This window comes from Bubalus bubalis, chromosome 10, assembly GCF_019923935.1.
Source record: "Bubalus bubalis isolate 160015118507 breed Murrah chromosome 10, NDDB_SH_1, whole genome shotgun sequence".
Lineage (NCBI taxonomy): Eukaryota > Metazoa > Chordata > Mammalia > Artiodactyla > Bovidae > Bubalus > Bubalus bubalis.
The window spans coordinates 70690631-70712746 of NC_059166.1; the positions used below are offsets into that span (position 1 = coordinate 70690631).

A 22116-nucleotide genomic window follows, 5' to 3' on the forward strand; every position below is an offset into this window, starting at 1 on the left:
TGCATTGGCTTATTTGCTCCAAGGCATGTGGGATCAGGATTAGACCCGTGTCTCCTGCACTGGCAGGTGGATTCTTTACCACTGAGCCACCAGGGAAGCCCACTGTCTTTTTTTTTTTTTTTGACATCAACTATTGGAATTTTCTTTCTACTGAAATAACTCTGTGTAGTTTCCAGGTCTATTATCCAGGGTAAAAAACAGGAGGAAAGGATCTTGGTTACTCTTTATCTTGTTGGGACAGTTTCTTTAATTTAGCATTTGGTTTTATTTCATGTTTTAACTTTTCAGCTGCACGCTGGCATATGGGATCTCAGTTCTCCAACCAGTGATGGAACCCATGCTCCCCGCATTGGAAGTACAGAGCCTTAACCACTGGACTGCCAGGGAAGTCCCTAATTTATTGACAGTCCTTTGTTTTAAATGTACAGCTCCAGCCTATTTTTCTAATAGCAAGTGCCTGTGAGTATGCTCAGTCGCTCAGTCATGCCCGACTCTTTGCAGCCCCATGGACTGTAGCCCACCAGCTCCTCTGCCCATGGGATTTTCCAGGCAAGAACACTGGAGTGGGTTGCCATTTCCTTCTCCCAGGGATCTTTCCCCCGATCCAGGGATTGAACCTATGTCTCTTGCATCTCCTGCATTAGCAAGCAGATTCTTTACCACTCCAATAGTTGTTTACTAACAGAGTTCAGTTCAGTCGCTCAGTCATGTCTGACTCTTTGCGACCCCATGAATTGCAGCATGCCCGGCCTCCCTGTCCATCACCAACTCCCGGAGTTCACTCAGACTCTCGTCCATTGAGTCAGTGATGCCATCCAGCCATCTCATCCTCTGTCATCCCCTTCTCCTCCTGCCCCCAATCCCTCCCAGCATCAGAGTCTTTTCCAATGAGTCAACTCTTCACATGAGGTGGCCAAAGTACTGGAGTTTCAGCTTTAGCATCATTCCTTCCAAAGAAATCCCAGGGCGGATCTCCTTCAGAATGGACTGGTTGGATCTCCTTGCAGTCCAAGGGACTCTCAAGAGTCTTCTCCAACACCACAGTTCAAAAGCATCAATTCTTCGGCGCTCAGCTTTCTTCACAGTCCAGCTCTCACATCCATACATGACCACAGGAAAAACCATAGCCTTGACTAGACGAACCTTTGTTGGCAAAGTAATGTCTCTGCTTTTGAATATGCTATCTAGGTTGGACATAACTTACTAACAGAGTTATCCTACACCATTTCTGAAAAGCTGTTTTACCACATCCATTACAAAAATAATACAGTGGCTTGCTTTTTCGCTACTCCCTCATATGCCCAGAAACAAAGCTATACACATTGATGTAGGTCGGGGATTCAAATTTATTTTAACCACTGAATTCTTGCAGAGAAAAAGAAGGCTAAAAGATAAAAATACATGTTCATTTTGAACCATTTCAGAATCACCATCTTCTTAAAATATTTGCAAACACCAACAGACGCTAGTAAGGTCATGGCCACATTCTGAGTACATGATTTCTTTGGAGAATTAGCTGTGCTCAAGAGTATAAGCACTCAGAAGAATAAGAAACTTCCTTGGTGAAAGCCCACTTTGAGATTTGAATTTCTCAGTTTGATTTCTGACATGGTCATATTTAGCTGGTTTTCACTCCAAATTAGCTGGATGACTGCCAAATTTTCTTTTTACATACTTTTATTTCTTCATTATTTCTGGCTGTGCTGGGTCTTGGCTGTTGCAGGGGCTTTTCTCTAGCTGTGGTGAGCAGGGGTCTACTCTCTAGATGTGGTATGCGAGCTTTTCATTGAGGTGGCTTCTCTTGTTGAGGAGCTCAGGCTCTAGGTGTGTGGGCTTTGGTAGCTGCAGCTCCCAGGCTCTAGAGCAAAGGTTGAATAATTGTGGCACATGGGCTTACTTGCTCCACAGAATGTGACATCTTTCCAGACTGGGGATCAAACCCGTGTCTCCTGCACTGGCAGGGGGATTCCTTACCACTGAGCAACCAGGGAAGCCCCAAATTTTCACTTCGATTCACTGTGTGGCAACATCTTGCATGAGGCATATAAATTGAATAGGATGTACTGTTTGTTCTTAAAGTGTACATTTCAAATTTTTAAAACTTCAATTTTTTTCAGGTAACGTCATGGGTTAGGTTATTTTACAAATTGATTCATTCCTCTCATAAAGATAAAAAAGTCATGGTCAATAGCTAAACTTTTACTTTCAAATATGATGCCCAGTATTTATAGCATAAAGTTAAGAACAAAATTAAATGTGAAGTCTGCCTTGAGGTCTGCTAGGCTATGTGCACCATCGATCTTCTTTCTACATGTTATACTTAAAACATAGTTAAGCCAACTTATTTATACCACGATGAAATATACTTAAAAATCAATCATGATAACCAAAGAAGTTAAAAACAGAAAATTGCCAGCCTGGGAGGCAGTGCTAAAATTTCTTCCACACATGCCAAGAGAAACTTGCTATGAATGAGTTTCTAAGAAGCCGTTTCAAGCCCTCTTGAGGCATGTGACAGGGCATCACACTCAGATGGGTATCTTCACCTTCTGTCTGTTATTTCTGTGGTCTCTTTTTAATCCCTTTAGCATCCTGCTGAAATGAAGTTTATAAACAGAAGTTTGGGGATGGATCAACACCAATACTGTCAAATATCTAAGTCAACAATTTAAATCCTTCAGTCTACTTACACCTTCAGAATGTGCAAAATCCTCTATGTCTCTGCATCTTACAAAAGAGGCTTCACACGCATGTTAGTTTCCAGCCTATGTTCGTGTCTAGGCTGTTATCGTCAGACTGTCTTTAAAGAAAAAAAAAAATTCCTATGAGTGAGTCAGATAGACTATAGTCAGAAATAAAAGACAAGAAAGGTGACTTTTCCAGTTAAGTAAAAGATGAAAAATTCTTCCCATTAAGAAATAACATACATAGTCTCTAAATTAACTCTTTGTGTCCAAACAACTATCAGAGGTTGTAAATTTCCTTCTAATATTTGTCCTCTTGTAAAAATCTAACAAGTCAAAGTATTTTACACACAGCTATTCCAAATCTACCTTTTTGTCATTTGTTATCATTTTAAAGGTTTGGGTCTTGTCAATTATATTTGTATAATAATACCTTTATACTAAGCATCTCATAGATACCCAGTAAAAAGAACTCATTTCTGAAAGATGAATTTGGTCTTAAAGTCCTAGAACTGTTGATTGTCAACATGAATTCAAGACAAAAAACTCAGAAAGTTGTGATTATTTAGCCAAGCTAAAGTTTTCTTACACCTAACATGAAAATAGTCATTAAAATATAAAGAAGGAAAAGTTTAACATTCTTATAATAATCAAATATATGTTAATCATTACAAAGTAGCCTCATCTATTCATCAGGATAGACCATGGAGGATTTTTACTTGAAAACACTATTAAGAGCTACTTTAATTTATATGAAAATAATTGAACACTCTTTCTCTTGGTTTTTCACTAGGCAAACTGGAATTCCTCCACTTAGCATTCTAGTGAGATTTCAGAGAACAGGAATTTCTTTTTCTTTTATTTCTTTAAAATAAAATCACCATTCAGAGTCCCATTAATCACTACAGTATCACTACTAAGTAACACTGAAAAAGCTGGCTTCTGCAGATATGTTTTCAACTAATACTATAATAAGTTGAATCCACAAAATCTTGTCAGCTACTCTCCAAATTCCAAACACATCCCTGCTCTGTAAAACAGGCAATGATGGGTTTAGCGGGGGCAGGGAGGGGGGGAACAGCCTGTGAGATTACCATGTGTTCATCTTCTTTGGCTGGCAGAATAAGGCAGCATAAAATGCCAGCACTCAATGATTCAAATAAACCATGGCCAAGAGAGGGGTTGGGCTAGCTGCAGGGCAGTGCTGCAAATTAGTTCTATTCCATACATCTTTCCCTTAAAGCAGCTTCTTTGCAGTTTTCAGAATAAGAGATAATACAGGTGGACAGAAAAAAATCAGAAGGTAATGAAGTCAGTTGGCTTATTAAAAAATGAAAGGCAGGTCTTCTGAAGAGGAAATTTCATTGTGATGCTACCTTGAAACATATTCACTCAAAGGTAACTTGGCTTCATTTATTAACTTTGAGAGTAAAGACATCTTTTATTTTCACAGTTATAAATATTGTTAGAATTGTACATGAGAACTAGGGTACTCAAAGGGAATTTTGATGAAATTAATTTAATTTTCATATAGCAACTTCCCCACCCCAACCTTGGCAGCTCAATAAAGTACCACGAAGCTATCATAAAGTTGAATTCCTTTCTAAAAGTAGTTTTATATTCCCTCAGCCCAATTAGGAAATTGAGACAATTAGATTAGATGCAATTCAAAACAGCTGATTTTTCTGGGGATATTAGTACATTTTTTCCTCAGGATCCAAGTTTTGAGACATTCAACTCTGGTTTGTAGTCTCTTCTCCTAAAATAACTGTGAAAGAGGAAGCGAGAGAGAGAGAGAGAGAGAGAGAGAGAGAGAGAGAAGAGGAGAGAAACTTTTCTCCCAGTTTTCTCCTTCAACCTGTAACCTATGCCCAAGGTTCTGAATCAAAACCTGACTCTTTTGACCCTGCTAATGTCTTGGCAGTTTGAATGGCTGGGAGAGTAGAGGGGTTAAATTTACTTGTTTTACTTTCTGCCTCAACACAGAAACAAGAAGCGACCTCATTAGATTGATAAATACCACCCACATGTAAATAACAGCTTTTCAGACATACAGAAAAGACTGAATATGCTTTGGATGTACTGCTGACTTTTCCCTTTCCTCTCTTGACTTTGGATTTGGAGGAAGATTTTTTCCTGCCTAAATTCAGGACTGATGCTCACTGGCCCAATTCTCTGTATTCCTTTACTCTCCTGTGCAGTCAGTACCCTTAGTTCACTTCAGTTTAATCGGGTCAGACTCTTTGCAAACTCATGATCTGCAGCACACCAGGCTTCCCTGTCCATCACCAACTCCCAGAGCTTGCTCAAACTCATGTCCATCGAGTCAGTGATGCCATCCAACCATCTCAACCTCTGTTGTCCCCTTCTCCTCCTGCCTTCAATCTTTTCCAGCATCAGAGTCTTTTACAATAAGTCAGTTCTTCGGATCAGGTGGCCAAAGTACTGGAGCTTCTTCAGCTTCAGCCTCAGTCCTTCCAATGAATATTCAGGACTGACTTCCTTTAGGATTGACTGGTTTGATCTCCTTGCAGTCCAACTGTGGAAAATTATTAAAGAGATGGGAATACCAGACCACCTTACCTGCCTCCTTAGAAATCTGTATGCAGGTCAAGAAGCAACAGTCAGAACAGGAGATGGAACAATGGACTGGTTCCAAATTGGAAAAGGAGTACGTCAAGGCTGTATATTGTCACCCTGCTTATTTAACGTATATGCAGAGTACATCATGCAAAAATGCCAGGCTGGATGAAGTACAAGCCTGAATCAAGATTGCCAGGAGAAATGTTAATAACCTCAGATATGCAGATAACACCACTCTTATGGCAGAAAGCAAAGAAGAACTAAAGAGCCTCCTGATGAAAGTGAAGAAGGAGAGTGAAAAAGCTGGCTTAAAACTCAACATTCAAAAAACGATCATGACATCAGGTCCAATCACTTCATGGCAAATAGATGGGGAAACAATGGAAACACTGACAGACTTCATTTTCTTGGGCTCCAAAATCACTGCAGATGGTGACTGCAGCCATGAAATTAAAAGACGCTTGCTCCTTGGAAGAAAAGCTATGACAAATCTGGACAGCATATTAAAAAGCACAGACATTACTTTGCTGACAAAGGTCCGTGTAGTCAAAGCTGTGGTTTTTCCAGTAGTCATGTATGGATGTGAGAGTTGGACCATAAAGAAACCTGAGCGCCAAAGCACGGCTTTCTACCTGTGGTGCTGGAGAAGACTGCTGAGAGTCCCTTGGACCATTAGTTATGTTCAGTGATGTTTTTAAAACCTGTTTCCCTTAAGAGAGGTTTGAGAAATGTGAACAGAAACCAGCCCGGGGCAGCTGGCCTCACATTCTCTTTTCTTCCTTCCTTCAAGATGTGGGAAATCGTTGCTCCTATAATGCTTGTGAAAAATAACAATTCGTTGGGCCTTGCTGAGTCTGAAAGGTTGTTGTTTTTTGTTGTTTTTTTCCCTGCATTTGTGGAAAAGGTAAAGTTCATGGCCAAAGTAGAATTAAAATGTCAACCTGAGGAGGTACGGGGGATAGGAGGTGGTTACTAGGAAGTAGTCAGGGACAGGTTTCCAGCTTCCTGGCACTGGCTAGACCTGCGATTCGGTGCCCGCTTCCTACCGGTTTTCCCAGCTCAGTACTGCCAGCCTCTGGCCACGCTGCGGAGCCCAGGCTGCAAGGCAAGGAGCGCGCTCAGGCTACGAATGCTCGGGCCTAGAGATGCCCTAACCCAAGGAAGCCAGAGTCGAAACTCGTATGTTCAAGGATGGACAGCGGGACCTGAGCGAAAGCGGGGAGTGTGACTCACGGAGGCTGCGCGGCTGGTGGTGATCCGTTCCCACGCGCAGCGCTGCGCTGCCCTTACACTTGACCCGGGGCTTGCGGGTCGAGCCCACCCTGGGCCTAGGGCAGTGCGAAGCGGAGTGGTCCCAGCAACGAGGGTGGTCTTCCCTGGAGTGTTCGCTTTTTTGTCCCCAGAAGAGAAACGGATAAAGCGGTTGTTGCCCTCCTCCGAAACTCCTGAGTAACGGTGGGAGGGATGTTCTTTCTGCCTCACCTGTGCGCCCGGACCGCTGTAGGCTGCAGAAACCGCGGAGCTCAGCCACAAGACAGTCCGGCCGCTAAAAGCAGACTTGCCTGAAACTGTACCACAGAGGTGTCTTTATTTTATTTTAATTTTCTTTAATGAACTGCATTGTAGTTAATTAAAAAAAAAAAAAAACATTTCAGTCACTGAGGACTTCTCACCATTTATAAACCGAACTGGAGATACGAAGCCAACTTATAAATCGGGCAAAACCAAAATTCAACCCCAAAACTATTTGGCTTAAAATACGTTGTAAAGACAAATATATCTTTAAAGGCGCATTTGTTCGCAGTTTTTAATAGCCTGTGAATCACTGTGGGACTTTCTGTTGTATTTAAACTATTTAAACTCTAGTTATTCACTAGAGTTCATTTCTATCAGTAATCCACGCTGTCACTTCCTTGGGTCTGGGCTCTCAAAGCTCGCAAACGCTACCCTCTCTACTCTCCGAGTACGCCCCACAGGTATTTCCGTAACGTGGTTTCCCCTGCCTGACCGGATGTATAAAAAGCCTCGTCTCAATACGTTCCTAAACTTTAAGGACCGAGCACACCAGAGCTGGGGGAGGGGTGCTTGAAAAGGAAGAAAGCGTAGCAGAAAGCCGGTCCGAGCCGGGAGAGCTCTCTGGAAAGTAAAGAGAACGGCGATGCGCAAGGCGTTTCACAATTGGAGTGTATCCTCTTTCACAGCTGCTGTTACTACCGACTGAAGAGTCAGCAAAAGCCCTCTCTGACCTCCCTGCAGTGCCTAAGATAATTCCTCTTGCAGCCAACGAGTCCTTGTTCCAAAAAGTTACTGAAACTTAAAAGGATGCCGGCCGAGGAGACTCGGGGCGGCCGGGGGCTGGGTAAGGCTCCTGGACTCCTCGAAAGCAGCGTGTACCGGGAGGAGCCGGAGGCGGGGCAAGAAGAGCGCGGACCCAGCGGGTTCGGATGGAGGACATCCAGGAGAAAGGGGCGGGGATCTTACTCTAGAGGGTAGTAGGGACCCGCCTCAGTGAATGGAAAAGAGAGGTGTGGGAGCTGACGGCGAGTGGATCGGCTCCGAGGGGGCGCAAAGGAGGTGCCCCAGGGCGATGGTTACACTGGCTTCGGCCGCAGCCATTTCCCCGCAGAGGGAGCTCCTCCGCGCGGAGAGGAGTTCCCGGACTCTGACATCCTATCTGCGAAGATCCGGATCTCCTAGGGGATTCCTGGGGATGGCGCCGTTCCTCCCCCCCAGGAGCCGAGCGCAGAGACTCTCCTTCACCTCGTCACCCTGGATGCACACGCTCAATTCTCCACTGTGAGGTCGGGGCTCTCCCCAAAGACCCTTCTCCACCACGCCACAACTTCCTCTCTCCAAATGTAAGATCCCCGGTTCCTCCCTCTCCTCTCCGTCCTCCTGTCCCTCCGGCGTTAGCCTGGAAAATCCCTAGTCCTCAACGGTGCGAAGTCTCAGCGCTCAAATTCCGGGCTGCGCAGGTCGCATAGGCTCGCCGCCGGGTGTCCAGGGAAAACGCACCGGCAGCCCCTCGGTCCCTAGTCCCTCTCACTCCATTGGCCCCCCGGTCCCCGCCCCCGACGCCCCCCTCCCCCCGCCTCTGCGGCTCAGGAGTGGCGTCAGCACGCCTGCCCCGCGTGGGGTTTAAATGCCCACTAGCGGGAGCCCGGGCGCTTCCAGCTCGGAGCGCGGTGGCGGCTGGAACTGCAGGGGTGGGAAGGCAGCGTGCGAGCGGGATCCCGAGCCGCGGAGCGCGCTGACCCTCGCTCCGCCGCGGATGACTCGGGAGCTCGGGTCCAAGTGGCGCCCAGGCAGCATCCCTGCCCTCAGCCGTCCGAGGAGAGTTGACGATAAAACACTTAAAAGTCTCCGCTGCGGGAAGCCATGAGCTGTCTGGATGTTATGTACCAAGTCTATGGTCCTCCCCAGCCTTACTTCGCAGCCGCCTATACCCCCTACCACCAGGTACGTGTCTCCTCTCGTCCGGACCGTGTAGACAGGTGGCGCGCCCCAGCTTCCCCAAGTACTGCCAGTGCTCCGAGATCCCCCGTACCTCCGCGCAGGTCCAAGGGAGGCCGACCAGCCGCGGGCGCCTCGGATGCGGGGATTGCCCGCGCTGCCACCCAATAGGTTGAGATAACCCCTTTGCTCTCTCGGGAAGGCAGCTAAGCCCTGCTAATGCGCGCCCCGGATTTCCTAGGAATAATCAGTCCAGGATCTCGCGGACCGCGTTGTTTCTTTAGAGTCTGTTGGACTCCAGATTGTTCCGAGCCCCGTGCCGGCTCGCGGAGATGCCAGCAAAGCTCACGCAGAGAAAACCAAACTTTGGTCCCAAAGGTGAGAGTGACGACGAAACAAAGGCAAGGATCTGCCTATGTCTTTCTGAGATGCAAAGACTCGCGTTCTCATCCATGCAAGCTTATCAAAGCCTTTTTTTATCCCCGTTTCAATTCTTAGGCGATCAGGGCAGTTCATTTCAGAACTAGCGAATTCGTTATAAAGAGAACCGCACGAAACTCGCTAACTTTATAATCTTTGCTTTGCAAAGTTCTGGGGAATATTATTGACCCCAAGTTCTGGGTACGATTGACCCTGTAGGGACCAGTTTCATAGATAATATTAATACTTCGCCTTTCGCTAGCCTGAGTAGCTGAATCCGGCTGCCTTGCCATCAACAAACTCACTTTCGAGAGGACCCCTGGCCCCGGTTCCGCAAACTCTTCAAATTTTGTTTAATTATTCCAGTTTTTCTATTCTCTGGGAATTTTCTGATTGAACAGTTTTCTTTCAGTCCTCAGCTGATGTAGTTGAAACTGGTGACAGTAGTCAAGGAAATGAATAAGATCACACACTACAGTGGGTGGAGGGGGGATCCCCTAGGAGTCCTGAGCAGGTTCCAAAGTGAGAGCCTGGACTCCTGTTTTGGGAAAACTGAAATACACCCCGGTGCCTGAGCCCATTTTTGCCAAATTTTGCTTGCAAAATATATATTTGAAAATTTCCTGATGAATTAATGATGGAATGGGTAGATTTTGCATTTTTGGTTTTTGCTTTTTCCCTTCCTCCTCTCCTTTGTAAAACTTTGCAACTAGGAGTTTACTTAGTCTCAATGTTAACTTTAGGAACCACCAGAGTCTCTCATTTTAAGCCAAGTGGGAATATGGTAGAAATGGTGATGTAGCTAAATAACTTCAGTCTTTTAGCTTCAGTGTCTAAGATGAGCTTCTTCCCAGGCTGGGAGTATTACAAAGAGAAAAAGGTGGGTTGGTTTTCTATCTGTTTGGTCCTTTCTCCTCCCTGATCCCCAGCCAATCTATATCACCAAGATCTCTGTTCAGTTTTGTATGATCAGGGTCTCCCTTGAAGGACACCTCTGTCTGCATACTGCTTTAGCATTGCATTGTCCATTGCTCATTGCTAAGAAAATGTTTTCAGCAACCACACTTGGTTTTGTAAATTACTATCAGACAGTCATGATTTACCCAGCCTCACAGCCAAGATCATCCTCTGCTGCTTTTCTTTTTTTTTTTTTTTTTTTCCCTCAATACACACTGATGGTGAGGGTAGAAATAGCCCACTGGCTTTTCCTTTCTCAAAAGAAGGTCTCTCTAGAAGCTGAGATTTTTAAAATAGCCAGTTCATGGATGACCACATACCAACTTCCATTTATTAAATTGATCCATATCACGTTGTTATTCCATGTTTATACCCCATAGCAGTTCTTCCTTTACATCCTGGTTGTGTGGAGTGGATTTTGTTACCTTCATGTTCTATCACGAAGATGCTTAATCCTGCATCTTGTACGTCTGCCCTGAATTCTCAGCAAGGAACAGTCAGGCTGTAACTGGACTTGGGTGCCCTTTACCCTTGGAGCCTGATTTTAAAAATACATCTGCCTTGAGCCTGCCTCTGCGGTCAAACTGCTTAGGCTTCTTCCAGGACCTTCACCCTGACACCTTCAGACAGTTTTCTCTGTGTCCTAGCAACAATTCTGGGGAGACAAGCTCCAAGAAGGACCCCACCTCTCAGGAACCCCACCTTTGTTCAGCTGCAGGTTGAAAGGCCTGCGGACTGCGGCCCACATTATTGAGGTTATTGAGGACCGGCATAGGCACTCACAGAAGGCAGTTGCTCCTGGTTACCTTAGGGATCCGGATGAGGGAGTGCAGTCGGAACCCAACTTGTTATGTCTTTTGAAATTGACTTCTCTATTATTTCTCCTTTGAGCAGAAACTAGCCTATTATTCCAAAATGCAAGAAGCCCAGGAGTGCAACGCCAGCCCCAGCAACAGCAGCGGCAGTGGCAGCTCCTCCTTCTCCAGCCAAACTCCGGCTAGTATAAAAGAAGAAGAAGGCAGCCCGGAGAAAGAGCGCCCACCAGAGGCGGAGTACATCAACTCCCGCTGCGTCCTTTTCACCTATTTCCAAGGAGACATCAGCTCCGTTGTAGACGAGCACTTCAGCAGGGCCCTGAGCCAGCCTAGCAGCTATTCCCCAAGCTGTACAAGCAGCAAAGCCCCGCGGAGCTCCGGGCCCTGGCGGGGTAAGTACGGGCCTCACCAACAAGAGGGGATTGAGAGCTCGCACAGCCTAGGGTCCACCTGCAGAGGCAGCTGAAAGAACTATAGGTGTTAGAGAAGAGGTGAGATGGGGCATCGGGGGAGGAATAGATACAGGCAGGCATAAGATCTCTTCTTGAGGAGGCAGAGCAGAGCAGTGGCCTAGGAAAATCAATAGCCTTGAATTGGGAGCCCTTGGATTGTGCATTGGATTCCACCACTCCCTAGCAATATGACCTTGGGCAAGTCTCTTAACCTCTTGGAGGTCACTCTATTTACTGGTCTCTAAAATTAGAATAACACTTGCCCTCTTAACTACCCCTGGAGATGACAGTAAGGCAACTAGAAAATATATGTAAATGTGCTGTGGAAATATGAGGTTTCCCAAGTCAGGGGTGGGGGTGGGGGAAGGTGGATCTTCAAGTAAATAGCTTTCAGGGCCCTTAGTCCCTTTCTGAAAATATCTCCAAAGAAAAATGTCTGAGAATGCATTGCCAGCAAAACCTGCTGAAGAATGTCTCCTAAAACCTACTTATGCCTTTCGCCAGATTTCAGTTAATTGGGAAATCTTGAAGCAGAGAATGTCTTTCAATAAGCAAGTAAAGTAAAAAAGAAATAAGACTTTAAGGGTAGCCAAAACACTTCTAAAGGTTTTCCCCAAACACATCCCCTCTTTATTACTTTATCATTCTCACAAAACCCTGCTTCAGCTACCCTGGGACAATGGCTTCTTGGACAAGTCAAGGAGCTCTCCCTTCTATTCTGAAATCTCCACCTCCCTTTATTACCGAGACAAGGGTGGAGGTATTATTATTTGGTAAAATTTCTCACTAATCTTAGTTTTTGATGTGTACCAAGATGAGAAATGAGGACTTTATTGTAAAAAGGAAAACAAGTATTACATTTTGGGGGAAATGACAACCATCGACCTTCCATTTTTTTCTTAAATCTGATCATTTGTACAAGCCTTGCCTAGACAAGATCCAAAAACAAAACATTCCTTTTATTCTCCAGTTGCCTAAATGTTTTTAATAGACTGTTCACTACTTAGAATGCATTTTCGAAGCATTTTAAATTATGGACTATGAAGTGCAGATGCCTTCTCCAAGGTCCTTTTCATTAAATGCCTTTCCTTCCTTTCCTCCCCACTAAGGCAACAAATTTGATCTAAATGCTTCTCGCTTAAAAGGCTTCCAGACACTTGGTGTCAACAATGACATGGACAATAATAATTATTATAATTATATTATTCCTGGCGCCCACACTTTGATGCATAAAGTTTGTTAATTAAAACGGAAAAGACCTGTCCGTTAGTGTCCCTCTGTGCAAATAATACAGCTGCACTTTTAACATATCAAGTTTACTTTCTAGAAAAAAAAAAAGCCTTTTGAAAGCAAGTTTCTAGAAAGGAGGCCAATAATAGCAAGACTCCGAAATATGTCGATGGACTTCCAGTCTATCAGAGGCCTTGGAGGGGCACGATTTCTGGAGCAAGGGAGGCTGAAATGAGAGAGCGGGTAGTGAGATCGCTAGGCGACCAACCAAGAGCGGGAAGAGGTAGCTTTAGCTTGAGAAGAGGCTGCCGGCCGGGAAGGCGAGGCCGCTTCTGGCCCGAGGTGGCCCGGATCGGAGTCCGAGGGAAGCTCCTCGCGCCCCGAAACTGGGCCTGGGGAAGGAAGCTCCGCAGTTTCTCTCCCCACCACTCGCGGGGTTCCCGCAGCGGGAATACGTCCGCCACTTGCGAGGGAGCGGCACTCCCTGACCTCGCGTTCCCAGGCCGGAGCCCCGCGAGACAAGCGCCCTTCCCGCCCTTCGCCCAACCGGAGCGATCAGCTCTGCGGCGGTCGCGCGGGGTCGGTCGGCGACCGTCTCCCGACGGTGACGCGCTCGTCTCTCTCTTCCCTTCCCTCCGCCTCGCTCGCCCGAAGACGGCTCCTACCCCATGAGCCAGCGCAGCTTCCCCGCCTCCTTCTGGAACAGCGCTTACCAGACGCCGGTGCCCGCGCCGCTGGGCAGCCCACTGGCCGCCGCGCACTCGGAGCTGCCCTTCGCCGCCGCCGCCGCCGACCCCTACTCGCCGGCCGCGCTGCACGGCCACCTGCACCAGGGCACGGCTGAGCCCTGGCACCACGCGCACCCGCACCACGCGCACCCGCACCATCCGTACGCGCTGGGCGGCGCCCTCGGAGCCCAGGCCGCAGCCTACCCGCGGCCCGCCGCCGTGCACGAGGTCTACGCGCCGCACTTCGACCCGCGCTACGGGCCGCTGCTGATGCCCGCCGCCTCCGGGCGTCCGGCCCGCCTCGCGCCGGCCCCGGCCCCCGCGCCCGGCAGCCCGCCCTGCGAGCTCTCCGCCAAGGGCGAGCCGGCCAGCGCCGCGTGGGCCGCGCCCGGGGGACCCTTCGCGAGCCCCGCGGGGGAAGTGCCCGGGGGTCTGGGCCTCAGCGTGGACTCAGGTAAGCGGGAGAGGGGATGTGGCATCCCCGGGCCCCTCCTGCCCTGTGCCCCAAACTGGGCTGAGCCGGGGACCCCATTTAGTTCTCCTTGGAGACCCCAGTGACCCTGAGGCGCGAAGGTCTGCACGTAGCAGGGTTGTGTTTCAGCAGACAGATGACTCTGTCATCGGTGTGGACAAAATGAGAAAGTGCCCGGTTAATATTACAGAGGATTTTTTAAGAATAAAATTTGTCGGAGAGGTTCTAGCTCTGTGCTGTTCAGTACCGTAGCCAGCAGCCACGTGTGTCGGCTGAGCACATGAAACGTGGCCAGGCTGAATTGGGGTGTGCTGTAAGTGTATAATACACACTGGATTTCAGGACTTTGTCCCCAAAAAGAATGTAAAATTCATCTCATTATATTTTATATTGATTGCATGTTTCAACATTGCATACTAAATATATATTGGGTTAAATAAAATATATTAGTAAATTAATTCTCACCTGTTTCTTTTTACTTTTTTTTCAATGTGGCTGCCAGACAATTTAGAATTATACCCATGGCTTCCATTGTTTCTATTGGACAGCGCTGATCTAGAGTACCTGCTAAGAATGTAGTTTAAAATCCTCTACAACTTGAGGGGCGGAGAGGGTCTTGTCACCTAGTGATAGTTACAAGTCATACCAATATGACCCATGACTGATAACAACTTAATTGCTAAATGACATAGGTCTCTTGAAAACAGAAAACAAGTATACATTGTTAGTGATAATATTACGTCCCTAGCTTAACGAGTTGAATTTGAAAGGTACATTCAAATAAGGGTTTACTTTTTTGTTTGCTTTATTTTTAGGGCAAAATGAAAAAAAAAAATTGCATAATAAATTGGCTTGTAGTCTTGCCCCGCTTTCTGTTCCCTCAGGTGCAGATGTGACATTTGTTTGTTTTGCTTTTACTTTCATTCATGCCCTTTAGATGAATTCTGTGACTTTCACAATAAAACAGTGGTGTTTGTCTTTCTCTTTCTTTAAATACCTTGTGCCTTCCCCTCCCCACCCACTTCTCTCTCCCTCTGTTTGTCTCTTCTCCCTCTCTCTCTCTCCCTTTTATTTTCTCTCTGTTTTCAGGTTTGCAGCCTCAGGACAAAAGCAAGGATCTGTACTGGTTTTAGACAGCCCACCTTCTTCCCTGTAGGTCTCTGCATAGCACAATTGGTGACACTCAGAGCTGAAATCAAGTGGGTTTGTAACAGCTTCTGATCTTGGTTTGCAGCTCGTCGTTATTCCCTCTGTGGTGCATCCCTCCTGAGCTGATCTGCTGACCTTCCCCTTGCCCCTTCCCTTCTGACCAGCCATGGAGGCTCAGCATCTGTGCCTCTCACTTCATGGATGAGCACATGGGGGAAGGCAGAGACTTCAAACTGCTCCGTGTATCGGGGAGAACCAAAACACACGCGACAGAGTTTTCATCTAAAAAGAATGCCTTCTGCCAAAAGAGCAGACCCAAAGACTCTGAATGACGCTCAATGACTTTTGGGCAAATCACTGGAACTATCCGTGGTGAGATCACTCAGGTGACAAGATATCATGGTTTTCTTGGAAAGAAGGAAAGAAAAAGAGACGTTTTGGTGTGAATATTTTTTATGCTGGTGTGAATTGTTTCATTAAGTAGTGGGATCACAGCACTGCTGACGTCAATATCCTCACACTGAAAATGTCTTTGTATTTGCATCGAAGACTATATGGTAGAGAAGTCAAAAGAAGCCAATTCTTTCTTCCTCACCTGTAGCCTCCAGCTCCCTTCCTGCCCACTCTCTCCCTGCAACACCCACTCCAGACACAAAGATACACCTTTTCCTTCGGACTGTGAACATAGAAGCCTCAGCCTGAATGTGAGTGGCAAGTGGCTTATCTGGAGCCACCTGCCCAAGTCTTACTGAAATGCAGCTGTCGTAGGACAACTGTTTAAAACTCCAGAAATACATCGACCAAGGTGGCACTTCCCAGTGTTTGGCACAACAATTGCAATTGCACTGGATATGTTTTATACATGTGTGTGTATATCATATTTTTTACAAAGGACATTTTATGATGAAAGAAAAAACTCTCTCTGCCTTCTCTCCCACAAGTTCTGTCCCTCCCTCTATCCTCCTCTGGATGGAAGGAAAAAAAAATTAAGCCTCTAGAGACCCCAGTGGTCTCCAAGAAGAACTAGGAATCACCACAAGGGGAAGAGATGTCCATGGAGTCTTGGGTATCTCAAATATTCTCAGTCTCTATGGTCATGATTTGATCACTTTAGTATTGGGACAGGGGAAGGGGTTCATGTGTGGGCAAAACTGAAGGTGATGAGGAAGAAGAAATGAACATTAAAGATGTTTGTTTACCACTAGGTTGCTGTGTTATTTCTTCAAAGGAAAACAAATGTCTTAGTTTTTCTCTACTAGAATAAAATAATTTATAGTAGTATGACCTGATGTCAGTAAGTAAAATCACTTTGTATAAGTATTTTTGGTTTTCCAGAGTGTTTGCCATGCCATGAAATCTGAGAACTCCTTTCCACCTTGTATCAACCTTGGAGATGGAGAAGTTAGGTATTCCCACCTTGTTTCATAAATGAGAAAATCATGGCCCAAGGAAGCCCAGGTTACCTGATAGCCTTCATCAAGTAAAAGAGATGTATAGGAAAAGCGACTTGTGCACCATTCGGTCAGATACACACATTATTCCCCCAAAGAGAATTATCGTTACTTCTTAGATTCCACAGTCTTAAGATAGTAAAGTACTCAGTTTAAAAATGTTTTTGAAATCTTGGTTGTTTTATACTTGGATCAGCTAGGCTAAGAAACCAAACGTACAACTAGGCCAGAAAAAAAAAAAGAATTTATTAAGAACTTAATGGTTTTATGTTCCCTTGATGCCAAAGTTATTTGTGTACTTTCCCTAAAGAGAGAGAGTTAATGTTGTTCCCAAATTGCCCTTGACGGCTGTGAAAGCATAAAATATTAATTCAAATCTTGATCTTCATTATAACATGTCTGATTTTTTGCAACCCCATGGACTGTAGCCTGCCAGGCTCCTCTGCCCATGGGGATTCTCCTCCTCCTTCATTATAACACAAGAGGCAAATACCATTTATCTTGGATAATATTCTCAAGAGTTGGGTGCAGTTAGGGGAGCTTATTCAGAGCATGGCTTAGCAGAGTTACCCATCTCTTCTTTCTGTCATTTTGGTACCTGTTAAGTAGACTGTGATCATTAAAGAACCTGCTACTGGTTTTGCTCAGATGGAAGGTACTGTATGCTTATATTTCCCCAGATGTGATAGCAGTCAGGAATAACTATTAATAATTGCATTGTATATAGCAATAACAAATATTAATTGTCTATCATTTTTCCAGGCACTGATCTGAGGGCTTTATATATAGGTTAACTCAACCTCACAACATTTTTGTGTGGTACTTATTACCACAGAGGCTCACAGAGGAGGAGTAATCTGCCCAGTCACAGAGCTAGTAAGTGGCAGAGCCAGGAAACCAACCCAGGCATCCAGGGGGCAGAGACTGCACTGTTACCCACAACAGGAACTGCTGATCCACTTATGACTTGTCTTGAGATGCTCAACTTTGGGCTTACTTTCTCCTCCATAGAAGATGAATAAAGAAAGGAAAAGAGGCAGGGCAGCAAAGACTGGCATTCTAGAATGTATAGAATCCCAGGTCTCAAAGGAAATATCACAGGACATTGTCCAGACTCCCACCTGCAGACCATGCAACCAGATGCAGAGTTCCATTCATCTCTAGGAAGGACTTATTATTGCATCTCTTATTAATTCATTTCAGTATTTTTAGCCTTCTTTGCTCTGAAGCTCTTCACACCCAACCTAACCAAGTCGTGTTAAGCATGTTAGTCTGAGGTTTGGACACTGAAGCAATAACTAAAATTAACTTTGGACTTCTCTGTGATTTTTTAAATCCATGTTCCATTGGCATAGATCACCAGTGTATACAAGCATAAATAAAATGCATTCCCTTTCAGCGCACTTTTAAAAAGTTGCCAATGAGTGTGCAGATGAAGACGGCAAGTGTGTTCTCTGCTGGGCATCTTTTCCTAGTAGTCTCTTCCCTCTCTCAGAAGCTTTCCCTGAGCTCCACCTATGTTAGCACTCAAGATCTCTGATCAGAACCCACAGGGAGCCTTTTCCCAGCCATGATGTTCTGATTACTGAAGCCTCTCTCCTGAGCTGCATCTGACCTGAATATCAGGTTGCTGGTGAGGAGACTCATTCACTGGAACTGGCCTTCGGGGCAGTCCTGAACAGACCTTCCAGACTGCGGAGCAGGGTTCCAGTGACCTGGCGCGTGGAACACGCAGAGCAGAGCGCGTCCCTCCATGTTTTACGTTCCCGAAGTAGAAATGCAAGAAGCCCTGGGACTCCCATCGTTCAGATCTGCGTAATAGTGTCAGAGGGAACTTTGGTGAATTCGTAGCCCTAACTGACATTTTTTCAACATTCTTTTAGGCCTACCAGGTCATGTAAAGGATGCATTCTCATGCTTGTCTTGCTAGTATTTGTGAAACCATGCAGACTAGAGGAGGCCCTAGTAGCTGAAAAAAAAACATTGAAGGAAAGGAGGGATGACGTGAGAAAGGTAACCATGATGTGTCTGCATATATTATACCCAGTTGGGGGTCTCAGGGAGATGAGATTCTCCTCTAATCATCCCAGTTGGCACTGGTGCCCTCCTTACCCATGGTTTTCCCTTTGCACTTGGCCTCCACTGAGGGAGAGGCGACGAAAAGGGGAGAGACAGCTCTCCGCTACCAAGTAATCCTGTTGCCCATTGCCCTCTGGCTGAGAACTCAGTCACCCAACTGCAGGGAACTCTATCTGTTCTACTCCTCTGGTTTAATAGGAGTTGCCGTCTTGTCTCATTTCCCCTTTGAAGTTCTATTTCAATGCGTGGCAAATTCTAGCAATGACTTAAGATTGATTCAGGCCTGGATGGGAGGGAGGGCAGAAGTGGTGGGTGTTGGGAACGCAGACTGCCTGACTGGAAGCTTCCCTCGCCACTCTTCTTGGGTAAGTACTGCATTTCTGTGCCCTTTCAAACTGGGGGACACTACTCATAAGGTAATTTTAACCTCCCATTTATTAATACTTAGAATCATAAATCCTGTGCTTATATGCAGGCACCCATATACCTTCTGTCAAAATAAACAAGCTTTTTTTTTTTTAACACTTAGTGATTGGTTAACTTCAGAGTTGGAGGAGATTTTTAAAAATAAACCTTAAGCTGCTTTCCATATGAATGCCATTTCCATAAGCTGCATTTTTAAACATAACTCACCAGGTATCAAAGCATGGAGGAAAAATAGAAAGATATTTGAAAAGACTTTAAACGAAACTAGAAAACGTAAGATTTCTTTATAAAATTGCTTTCACAACCTGTGCATCATTTGCATGCAGATAATTCATGTTTTGATTATACCTGTGAAAGTCTTTGCTCTCTATATTCCCTTCTTCCTTGCAAGAGTTTTAGGATTTATCATCATTATTTGTTGCGTATTTCTAAAATCTGGAGTTAAGGAAAAAGCATCCTAAAGGCACTATCATTACTACAGTTGCTCTCTGCACATAACTGATGTTTTTAACAAACAACAGGGTAAAGCAAACATAAATTTCATATTTCCTCATTACCAGTTCTACTTCCTGTCCCATAAAGAAATGAAATTCATAATACAAATACAGGATCCACACGATAGAATCTGTTTATCTACAAATACCACATACACACACTCACACGATAGAATCTGTTTATCTACAAATACCGTATATGCACACATGATAAAATCTATTTGTCTACCAATACACACATCACTAATGCAGGCCTAAAGAGAAATCAGAGACCCCCATGCCCTCAGACAGACACAGACACAAATGATTATTCTCACTTGACAGACCAACTGTATCACTCTTTCCTTGTATTTCACTCCAGCCCCAGAGGGCTGGATCAGGAAAGAGACACTTGATAGCTGCTGTTTCCATGGTTGGAATATTTGTAAAGTTAACGCATAATCTGAAAGCAGAAGCTAATAAATTATAGGGTGCTAATTGGAGCTGGAACGGAGCTGTCAATCATGTTATCCTAAACACAGAGAGACCCTCATACCCTAAAAAGGCAAGGCAGCCTTCAGGAGGAGCACACAGTTGTCTCCAGCCTTGACCTCCACCCCAGTGGAGACACTGCATCTAGGCAGAGCGGCCGATGAGAGTCGGCAGAGGTGATTCTGCTAATCCAAACTCACTTTAAGAAAATAGACAAATCCCCTTTGGGGGAAAAGAATTAAATATTTGACTGAAGAATTAATGTTTCGGGAAACATTATTCAGAGCAATATATATAGTGAATTTACTGGAATAATTAATACTTTGGTAAAACATCATCCTCTATTTGGATTTTTTTCACTTTATAACTTTTAACTCAGTAAGAGAAAAATCTAAAGTTCTCCACACATGGTGTCATGTTCTATCTCAAATTACAGTGTTTCCAGGCATCTACCAGTGAACTCTTATGGAACTAAGCTCCTCTAAAACAGAAGCCAATTTCCTTTATCATATTGAATTCATTTGTTTCATCTAGAAAAACAACAGCAGCATATTTTCTGTTCGTTTTGTCCTTAGAATCTCCTAGTAAGCCCTAGTCCTACTTTTCTCCCAAAATTTCTAGTTCATTAAAGAGTGATTTTGTTCAAAACTATCCTCCTCTGTCATTATCATTTCCATTTCCTATCAAAACTGTATAATTGATAAGTATACAATTGTTATTACCTATAATAAGTTTAGGTGAAAGGTAGGCTAAAATTTGAAAAACAAAACTAAAATATTAACTTTATTTCTAATCAATAGTTGCATGACTAATGATCTAGTTACCACTTAGAGATTTTTACCAACATTTATTTAACGAGTACATAGTTTAGTCTATATATGTATTTATAGGTATACATCATATATGTATTTACAGCTTATAGATGTACAAATATATATATATATATGTATTTATAGTCTATATATGTATTTAGTAAAACACTCTATTTACCTCATAATTTGGAAGCTTCTTTAGAATACTTCACATAAAAATAGTTTTCACTTAGGAAGAACGAATCAAGTATCTTAAAAATATAAACACACAATTGCTTAAGATATGCATTATAATTGATGGGAATGTCAGAACTTATTTATTTTTCTGCTAATTCTCATTATTACCGCTTTGCCCTTGTTTTTGGCAACGACATTATTGGCCCTGTGCCAGTCATGGTATTATCAAGAAACAGGGTGGAAACCAAACAAAAAATAAAACTTTCTGTTACTGCTTTTTATTTTTACTAGGCACAATCCTATTTTTTTTTTTCTTCTAGCGCATTTTACCCACTGTGTAATACATCTCAGAAAACAATAGGATGTTTTCTCATTTGGTAGCAGCACTTTTTTCATTGTACCAACTTTTGGGGGGAATTTCTTGACATATCTGGAAGGTCGTTTCCATATATCTAAAGGTTCTTTATTATTTGTATTCTTCCACCTTGCTTTGTGGAGTGTGAAATCCTGTTTTTACTTCAGGCAATTTCTCCTCCACACTCAGAAACTGACAGAGGCCGTTGACAGATTTGGTAAGAAACACAAAGAACAGGGCTTTTGATATTTGTTCCCCCTTGTTCAAAGGCGTCTTCTAAAAACACATTCTTGTACTTTTTGAAAGGAATAAGAAAAGAGTGTAGGGAAGTGTCAGACTTGTATCCTAAGGGAAAACCATGATACAGTCATATGTACTTGGCATTGATGAGAAGGAAATTTTTATTCACAATTTTACACTTAACTGTTTCAAACTCTCTAATAAATTTTAAAAATGATAATATAGGCTCCGTCATCTTTCACTGAAGTTTGGGACATCTGGGTATTTGATGTTTAAGGACTGAAAAAATTTTAAATCCACCAGTAAGTTACTACCATCTCCTTTTTTTTTGTTTGTATATTTATTTGTGATATAAATTGTATTGAAACTATTTTAAATCAACTATACTCCAATAAAAATTAAGATAAAATGTATAAAAACTTGAAAAATAAATAACACTTCATTACCATAAAATACCAGGGCTGCAGGCTAATATAGGCTTTGGGTCTCAGGAGACTGAGGTAGAAAGTAGAGGTACCACTGACTATGTGTCACAGAACAACAATGAGGGCAAGACATTAAATTAAAATTATACCACTTAATAATGTATGTTCTTTAGATCATGAAAGTTTCTGACTACATTTTCACTGCTACTTTAGAGTGCAAATTTAATTTTGTCACTTGTTTAT

General features: G+C 44.1%; 1 protein-coding gene across 5 annotated transcripts; it reads left to right on the forward strand.

The window, feature by feature from the left end:
* Positions 1-8422: 8422 nt before the first annotated feature.
* On the forward strand, positions 8423-16263 carry VGLL2 (vestigial like family member 2). 5 transcript variants are annotated; one of them, XM_044924425.2, is made up of 5 exons: positions 8766-9098; positions 10992-11304; positions 13249-13776; positions 14884-14946; positions 15029-16263. In XM_044924425.2, the coding sequence occupies exons 1-4, from the start codon at positions 8940-8942 to the stop codon at positions 14925-14927; spliced, it is 1044 nt and encodes a 347-aa protein (XP_044780360.1). In that variant the 5' UTR covers positions 8766-8939; the 3' UTR covers positions 14928-14946; positions 15029-16263. The 5 variants fall into 5 exon arrangements, with proteins under 5 accessions (XP_025150536.1, XP_025150535.1, XP_044780360.1 ...); XM_025294751.3 differs by lacking the exons at positions 8766-9098; positions 14884-14946 and adding an exon at positions 8423-8726; XM_045161972.1 differs by having other exon boundaries at positions 8767-9098; positions 14884-16263.
* Positions 16264-22116: the final 5853 nt, after the last annotated feature.

Excerpts from the sequence above, each read along its gene's own strand:
- VGLL2 (XM_044924425.2), top strand. The coding sequence starts at position 8,940 with ATGCGCGCCCCGGATTTCCTAGGAATAATCAGTCCAGGATCTCGCGGA. Across the intron at positions 9,099-10,991 it reads ACCAAACTTTGGTCCCAAAG|AAACTAGCCTATTATTCCAA; the intron begins GTGAGAGTGACG and ends TCCTTTGAGCAG. Across the intron at positions 11,305-13,248 it reads GAGCTCCGGGCCCTGGCGGG|ACGGCTCCTACCCCATGAGC; the intron begins GTAAGTACGGGC and ends GCTCGCCCGAAG.